Source organism: Empidonax traillii, unplaced genomic scaffold (genome assembly GCF_003031625.1).
Source record: "Empidonax traillii isolate 1590-97213 ecotype Southwest subspecies unplaced genomic scaffold, ASM303162v1 scaffold2171:size34223, whole genome shotgun sequence".
NCBI lineage: Eukaryota > Metazoa > Chordata > Aves > Passeriformes > Tyrannidae > Empidonax > Empidonax traillii.
This window is the reverse complement of record NW_020957364.1, coordinates 1-8,900: the sequence shown is the minus strand read 5'-3', so window position 1 is coordinate 8,900 and position 8,900 is coordinate 1. Positions and strand designations below refer to the sequence as shown.

At 43.7% G+C, this 8,900-nt stretch overlaps 1 protein-coding gene across 1 annotated transcript; it reads right to left on the bottom strand.

Moving 5' to 3' along the window:
• Positions 1–1,734: 1,734 nt before the first annotated feature.
• LOC114071647 (adhesion G protein-coupled receptor F4-like) lies at positions 1,735–8,849 on the bottom strand (the record flags this gene model as incomplete). The annotated part of the gene is made up of 6 exons (XM_027909497.1): positions 1,735–1,947; positions 4,300–4,359; positions 4,439–4,480; positions 5,353–6,717; positions 7,461–7,736; positions 8,689–8,849. Coding segments are annotated over 6 exons (1,910 nt in total), but the record flags the coding sequence as incomplete, so codon positions are not given.
• Positions 8,850–8,900: the final 51 nt, after the last annotated feature.

The following is an 8,900-nucleotide window of genomic DNA, read 5'->3' as shown; positions in this document are numbered from 1 at the left end:
TCCAGTTGAATTAAATGTGATCTTGAAGAGTGATGGGAATGGAACTCTTTTTAAATCCATGGCAGCAAATTCAGGTGCACAGCAGGTCGTTTTCTCTGTGCTGCAAAATGCACAACTTGGTCCCTTTCCTTCAGAGGGAACAGAGGTACCTGGGTAAAGATTCACAGCTGAAAAGGGCACCCACTGAACTCTGACCAACACCCTCACCTGACATACATGTCCTGTGCCAGTCTTCAATCTATTTTTTAAAAACACAGAAAATAAATCAGGTGTGCAACACTACAGTGAAATAATCCCCTCAAGTTTGAGGAGCCCTGAGGTAGCTCTGATACTACTTGAAGAAGGACATTCAGGGACCTGGGGGAGATGCTACTGAAGTAAAAAAGGTTTAAGAGAGACAACTCCAAGATACATGTAACTTCCCCAGGGGGGAGAGAAAGAAAAAACTCTCTAAGTACTTCAAGGAGAGAAAGAAACTACGGCACAGATGATGTTCCTTGATATCAAGTAGCAGACTTTGGGGTAATGGTCTTTTTAGATCTATGTTACAGCAGCACATAAGCCCAGTTTTACCTCTAATTGATTAAAGCTCTCCAATGTGTAAAAACACAGTACAGACTCTTGAAACAAGACCAGAGTTTACAAGAAGAGAGGAGAGCCAGCAACACAGTCCTGAGGAAAAAAACTGTCTCATGGCCCAGAGCAGAGCTCTGCCCTCCACCTTCTCCCACCAGGACATCTGGCTGTGGGTTTTCCCATGGTACATATCACACACCCCACATTCCTCAGTTCATTTGCCAGGGCATTTTAATCCCTCTTCAGTAAAAATGTGTTGATGTCATTAAACTTTATTACTCTTGTTAAAACTTCTATATCTCAAATGTATGTGAAGCCACATGGGGGCAAGTGATTTCTGACTCAAGTAATGCCAGTGAATACTACAGGGCATTTATCTACATGTTTGGTGGAAAAAGGATACGTACCACTTATTAGTAACAGTGACAAAATTTCAACTTTATTTCCATTTGAAAACATCAGTTCATCCTGACAGCAGACAATAATGTTTCTGTCAAAGCCTTCATTAGAAAGGGTTTCTCAGACGAAGGACAGATATTCTAATGAAGCCAGATACTCCATCTCACATGGAAAAACCATTTCCTTGCTTAGGACATTGCTTAGGAGATGTCCATCAACTCTTGATTCAACTCTAAAGAATCTTCCAAACTTACTTTCCCACATCTAAAGAAGGAAACTGATTTATTTGCAGAGTCCTCTATTATTTGTCTATGTCATTGCCTTGCAGGACAGGGAAAAGAATGAAAATTCTGTCCTAATAGACTAGAAAAGGGCTTTGTACAATTCCTCTGACACACGAGTACAGAGATGGCAAGAACAGCTGTAATGCAGAAACAGAGCTTTGTTGTCCATCAGTCTGAGAGGACAAATGGAAATGATGAACGCAGTGACACCAAATAGAATCAGTTTTGCTCAAAAGATGGCCAAAAGCAGCTACATAATGCTCAACATTTGTACATCATATTAAAAATTAAATTATTTTAGAACAGCTCCACATACTGTACAGCTCCATATTGCACTGACATAAAAAAAAAAAAAAAAAAGAAAGAAACTGAAGCACTGAAATGGCAAATGAGGACAAACTCTCCTCACAGCAGTTTTCACAAAGGTGAGAAACAAGCTTTATGTATCAGCGTGTTTCCTCCAAGGGTTGCAGCAGCACTGACGGTTTCCTGCTCCTGACAGCAGGTTCAGGGCCTTTTCTCTCCTGATTTTCATGATGCTTCCTGTGGTTGTGCTCCCAGACAGTGCTGTCTGTGCTCCCAGCTGGTCAGACACTTCAGCTCACCTCAAACCAGGACTTCTGTGCAAGAAGTGCTCCTTTTGTTCTTGCTGGTCAGACCCACTGCAGACAACTGCCCACTGCTAGGACTAGGAAATAAAAAAATATCAGCGTGTCAGATTACAGATATCATCCATGGAGGAGGAGGGCCCATTCCAAACAGGAGGTGCTTCAGCATCCTCTGAGAAACGCCACAGGATGGCCAACTTAAAATCTGACCCAGAAGAAAGGCTCCTGTGAGTCTGGGGAAACCTGAAGCAAGTCTGCAAAACCCTTCTAGATGTATTACAGCTCCACCATTAAACTCCCAGATACACAGTCCCATTTTGGGCCTCTCACTACAAGAAGGACGTTGAGGTCCTTAAGCGAGTCCAGAGAAAGGCAATGGAGCTGGAGAAGGGTCTGGAGCACAAATCCATGTGAGGATCAGCTGAGGGAGCTGGGGGGGGCTCAGCCTGGAGACAAGAAGGACTAGGGGTCCTTACTGCTCTCTACAACTCCCTGAAAGCAGGTTGGCTAGCCAGGCAGAGGTTGGTCTCTTCTCCCAATTAACAAGTCATAGGACAAGAGGAGACAGCTTCAAATTGTGCCTGAGGAGGTTTAGATAGGATATTAGGAACAATTTCGTCACTGAAAGGATTGCAAAGCATTGGAACAGGCTGCCCAGGGCAGTGGTGGAATCACCATCCCTGCAGGGCTTTCAAAAACACGTAGCTGTGGCACTGAGGGACTTGGTTTTGTCATGGACTTGGCAGTGCTGGGTTAGTGGTTGGACTCAATGATCTCTGAGGTCTTCAAAACATAAACAATTATATGATTCTATGATTTTGAAGCTCCCTGAAACAAGACTACTTTTTCATTTTTTTTAATTATTTCAGGTGTAACAAACTTTTTCAGCTCTCATGAGTCAAACTCCATGTTTACACTCAAGTTTACACAAGTGAATGACTAACATTTTCCCCCTCTGCTATGCCATGATAAACACCTACACATGGTTTCTTCCACCCAGGTGAGTGACAACATCGACCTAAATTCTTAGGCACATGTAGCCACAGTTTCCACATCAAGTTTTGCCCAGTGAGATCACTTAATACTTTTATCAAATGTTGCTGAGTCATGGGATTAGTGAAATTTAGACCTGTTGTTTCCAGAAGGTTATTTTGGTGGTAACTTGAGAGAACTTTAACTTTCAAACTTTCAATCCTGACCTAAAGCCTGATAAGATGTGAAACACCTTCACTGTTGTTTGGATCCTCAATCTGTATAAGCAAGAAATGTAATCTCAGTTTATTAAATTTGGAGCAGCCACAAACACGTCCTTTCTTTTTCCTCTGTTAGGTAGGAAAAATCATCAGCAGAAGTTTGAGGCTTGGTGGTTTCGTTTGTTATTGGGTTTGGAGGGTTGGTTTTTAATTTTCTTTTACTGGTTAGTTGTTTTGGTTTGGGTTTTTTTAAAAATTGGATGCAACTGAAGACTAAGTTGGAGAGGTAGGATGCATGGGAGTCAGAAGTTCCACAAACATGCAGCCTGCCCCAAACAACCCAAACACTAATATCAGAATGGAGTCATAGTTTACACAACCCCTCTATTTCCCCTCATAAACCAAGTATGTTTGCACACACTGTGAGTGAAAGACCCCAGCTAAAGAGGATTCCCTTTTGTAAACAGAGTGTGAAACCACTAAAGCCTTGGTACCAAAAGAAATCCAAGAACAACAGAGAAAAGTTTTCCAGTACAGGTAGGATGCACCAACTCAGTGATGCCAATGCATTAATTCTGACAATGTTTTCCTAGGAAGCTGCTAAAACACAGTTGTTTCCTTAAGGAAAAAACTTGCTTTTAAGGAATTGCCCAGATTTTTAAAAAGCCCTCAAGCTCTCAGGAGTTCTTTTGTATCAATTAGCACCAAACACACAGTCTGGGCTCCGAATGGTTTCCATTCATCAGCTGAAAGCAGAACAATCCTCTGACATCCTAAAGCAGCCCTGCTGGCATACAGATCCACATTTTTGTGAAGGAAGCAACCAGGTCATTGCATTGGGGTTTTGGACTCCTAATTCAGTTCCTTCCTTACTCAGTAACCCTAAAGTAAATCTAATCTACAGATGGGGGGGAAAAAGTCACTGGCATTGTGTATCTAAAGGGCCTGGACCTCTACAGGTGAAGAGATTAGATTAAAATACCATTTTTAATTTTGTAACAACAGCAGTAGGTTATGCAGCAGTAATAAAAAAAGATCAGTTGCCACTTCTGATATATAGAAGTTTAATATCCTCAGTATGCTTTTCAGATACCTCTATTTCCTTCAGCAAACATTTGCCTTAGAAAAATGTTAAACCAGGTAAGATGTAGTGGATGGTTCCATTCTTTTCATGTACAAATAAGCAGGTGTGTAAATTGGTAAATTAAGACAGTAACAGGGGAAAAAAATAATCTTTACCTTTTCTAGACCCCACTTGCGTCTTGATGAAAGGCAGTTCATCCTTAAGGCTTCTCTTGTCTGTAGATTTAAATTAAAAATATTAAAGGGAACGGTTTCTCAGGGAGTAGAAAATGTTCATATAATTCAAAATAAGTACCTTTCTGTCCAGAAGTGTCCCAAACAACAGGATGAAGAATCCCTAAGAAATTGCAAAATGAGTTAACAAAACCAGCACAGCCAAATGATGTTTCTTAAAGTGCTTCTAGATGTCATTTCCTTAAGGACAGACCTCATCAGCTAAGATTCAGGTAACAGCAATGCACAAAATGAGTTTATCAACCCAGGTCATACGGGCTCTCTGGGAACATCAGGAATTAACCTGTGTTAATTTTGACTGCAAACTGGACTGATGGGTTACATACCAGGACTTTCTCGGCCCACTCAGTAACAATCTGAATCAAGAAGAGCTAAGACAGAATCAGGTGTACAGCAGCATGTCAGGTAACATTGGATGTTTATACTGCTCAGTTAATCAAAACCATAGAATCAGTCATGGAATGGTTTGGGTTCAAAGGGACCTTAAAGACCATGTAGTTCCAACCCCCGTGCCACAGGCAGGGACATCTCCCAGTAGACCAGGTTGCTCAAAGCCCCATCCAACCTGGCCTTGAACTCTTCCAGGGATGGGGCATCCACAGCTTTCCTGGGCAACCTGTTCCGGGGTCATCTTCAACAGCAAACGAGAATTTTGTGTGTATTTGTTAATTGATAAGGAGGAGATAACTTTGCAGTTACTGGACATTAACTGGTGTATTTTATGTTTAACAGAAAGTCACCTTCTTAATCGTTCAACACACTCTAAACCAACTATTTTGCCCCATTACCCACCTACCCTTATTACTCTAATACAGGATGCCTCATGCACGTCCTATGTAAAGGGGCTGAGCCGAAAGGAAAGCTTAGATCATATTTTTCACGCACAATACGTACTGCCATCCCCCCTTTGACCTGATACCTTTATCCCAGGCTCAAAACCTGAGCACACACTATTCCTGGTCTCCCAGAGTTTACCTGGAAGGCATTCAGCAGCGCAAACGTGATGTGGAACGCCAGGGATCGGCTGTCGAGAATCGTTGCCAGTCCAAACCCCCAGGTGAGACCCAGAAGAGGCGTCAGAAGGGCCACGTTTTTGCTGATTCGGATCATGCTGCTCAAATCCTGTGACTTGCAGCCTTCTCCCACAGAGGATCTCCCAGTCTTCACCACAACCACCACCACCACCACCAGGTTCACCACAATGATGCTCAGAGCGGGCACGACAAAGGCCAAAAGGGCTTTTGTCTCATACCAATTGAGCCAGCAGGCTCCACTCCTCAAATACCCATTTTTTGGTTCAGTGATGGCAACAGTGAGGATAGATATGACCAAGGGACACCCATATCCAATAGAGCACGCTGCAGCCAGGAACACAGATCTCGTTATCTTAAAAAAAATTAATAATAATCCATAGAGAATCAAGAGGCCCAGTGTAAACATCCAAAAAAACAAGGCAAGGTAGAAAAAGTGAAGGAAAAATGTGGCTGCTACGCACAACTGGTAGTTCAGGGCTGTATTGTGCACAATAGCTGCCAGGATGAACAAAACATCAGCAACGAGCAGCGACGCAGCGATGTTGACCAGACAGAAGTGGCGCATGTAGGTTATTTCAGTTTTTGTGACGTGGTGCCAGACAACAGCCTCGATGACGAGGCAGAGAACCAGGCTGAGGATGGAAAGGCCCAAGCCCACGCGGGTGATGTAATCCAGCGCCGCGCTGCGCGGCGTGGCGGGGGACATCAGGATGGAGAAGGACTTGTAGGTCCGGCGCTGGTGGGTGCAGACGCAAACCGCGCTGCTGGCGGTGTCCGACTGCGTCCTGCACGCCCGGCTGTCCCAGCGCCGCTCAGCCGAGTGCCACCCCACGCACTGGGCCTCCACCTGCATCAGCTTGTTCACCTTCTCGAATGTGAGCAACACGTGCCGGAGCTCCTCCGGCAGAGACACCGACAGCACCATCCCGTTCACGAACACGGGCTCCGACTGGGCGCTCTCCATCACGGCCCCGAGCGTTGGGAGCGCAATGCTGATCGCCTTGGAAGCCCTGGGCAGCTTCAAAAGCTCCTCTTCTGGGATCGCCACGTGCCCAGAGATGTTGCCTGTGTTGTTGAACTCCATGGAAAAATCAAAGCTCGTTCCTGAGGTATTTCTGTGTATGCTGTAGCCTTTCGTAGCGATGAAGGGCTCCTCCACACTTTCCGACCCGTTCCTTAGAAGAAGCTTCCCAGCAAACAAATTCACCGAGTCCAGTAATTCTGAACCAGCGTTTCTGTCCCTTACAAAAGCCCAGTTGGAGATGATGGAGCTGTTCAGAATATGGTTTGCTATCCTGCTGTAGCTCTGAAACAAACATGAAAACTATAATTATTTTTTTTTTTTATAATAGAAGACACCAATTATTATTCCACTGGCAGAGCCTCCAGAAAGGTTCATTTAATTCATGAGTGATTTTTATAGAGGAAATATTCCTTTTGACACTGAACATGCTCCCCATGAACCACCCCAGTCAAACCTAAACATCTCATTACTTCAATTGTCCTATCCTCTCTACATCATAGATCAAAAAGGTGGTTGGAGAAGTAAATATAAAGCAAAAAATCAGGACACCCTAGCTCCATTCCAGACACTGACCCACTGTGCAGGTCTGATTTACGTCACCCTCCCTGTATTTCTTCCCCCACCTCTGTGATTTCTGAGTTCATCGGGAAAAGACCGGTTTCTGTTGTGCAACACATGACAACAGAGCTGCAGGTCAGCATCTCCAAGGCTGGCTTCCCCACAGTGTCATACTTCAAAAATGAATTCTTCCTTGTACTACTATTCAATGGCTACAACAGCAAGTCCTGAAAACTTCTCCTTTTATAGAATTTTAATTCCACAGTGTATCGTTGTCACACATGATTAAGTTAAACAGTTTCTCTGACAACAAAACAACAGCCCATCCTAGAAACTCTTTGCAGGTGATCTCTGTGTGACTTGCAGTCACCACTTCACCGAACACTTTTGGCCATAAGGACAAAATACTGCATATGGATGCTCTGGAAACCTCAGCAGCACCTCCCAAAGGCCATAAGAGTAAATACCTGCATTTTTGCTCTGGTGACATTCTCTGATAACAGGAGGGAAATATTCTTCAGTAAACCCACTATATCAGCAATGTTTCCTGGAATGGCTGGTGCAGACAGGATATCTGGGATGATGCATGAAAAATCAGCTTGGCAGCTCCTACTCCCCTGGTCATCAGCACCAAAATGTTTTTGCCCATCTTCAGGCTTCCCATGCTCTTCTCCTACAAAAGGAAGATGTTCTCCAGCAACATGTCCTCCAGAGCATGGAAGGAGTCCACTTTCAGATATCCTCTGGAGGGAGGAAAACACATTTGAGAAAATTAAGGAACAGAATAAAAATGAAGCTTCAGTTACAACCAGGCAAGAGCTCCAGTGCTGGGTGTGCAGGGAATGTGCCAGATGGACTGAAACCCAGAACCAAAGCTCACCTGAGAAAACATTGTGCTGGTGCAACACACAAGAAAGAAGGGGCAAGAACTAAATGCAGGGCCTTAATTTTGAAGTGACTTAAGTTTTATTTTGTCCTTGAGGAGAATTTACCATGAATCATCTGATTATTAGAGATATTGCTGTTGCTCTTTCCTCAGGTTCATCCTGGAGCATCCTTCTCTTGGTTTAGATCCACATGAGGAACATCAACCAAGTGAACAGGGCAACTTTGTTTCTGAAATTTATTTCCTTTTGCTTGATTTAAGATGGTGAAAGGACAAGAGCACAAGTCTGATGAGGAACAGCTGAGGGAGCTGAGGATGTTTAGCCTGGAGAAAAGTAGGCTCGGGGGGACTTTATTGCTCTCTACAACCACCTGAGAGGAGGTTGTAGACTGGTGGGTGTTGCTCTCTTCTCCCAAGTAACAAGCAACAGGACAAGAAGAAATGGCCTCGAGTTGTACCATGGCAGGTGTAGATTGAATATTAGAAAAAATTTCTTTACTGAAAAGGTGATCAGGCATTGGAACAAACTGCTTAGGAAAGTGGTGAAGTCCATGGGAACGTTCAAAAAACATGTGGATGTGGCACCTGGGACATGGTTTAGTGATGAACACACTAGTTTTGCGGGTTAATGATTGGACTTGATGATTTTAGATTTTAGTCTTTTAGATTTTAGTCTTTTCCAAACTAAATGATTCTGCGATTCCATGAAGTCAAAGCTTTGCTCAAGATTGAGTGGGTATGGAGGGAGGGGCTGTCTTTAGAAGAAACTGTGAGCATAGGCCAAAGAAGGTGCATAGCAGTTACCTCACCTGAAAAAGGGATTGAACATCCAGGTTTGCACAGGCATCAGACAACATTTGCCACTTTCTGTCTTCACAGACGAAGCTTGTGTCCCCATGGAAGGAGGGAGAACAAGGCTGAATACAAATAGCTCCATTGTCTTGGCAGGGAATGACATTTATACAGGAATCTGGAAAATAAATCAAGCAGATAATGTTATAAGGTGTAAGATAGTGCACCA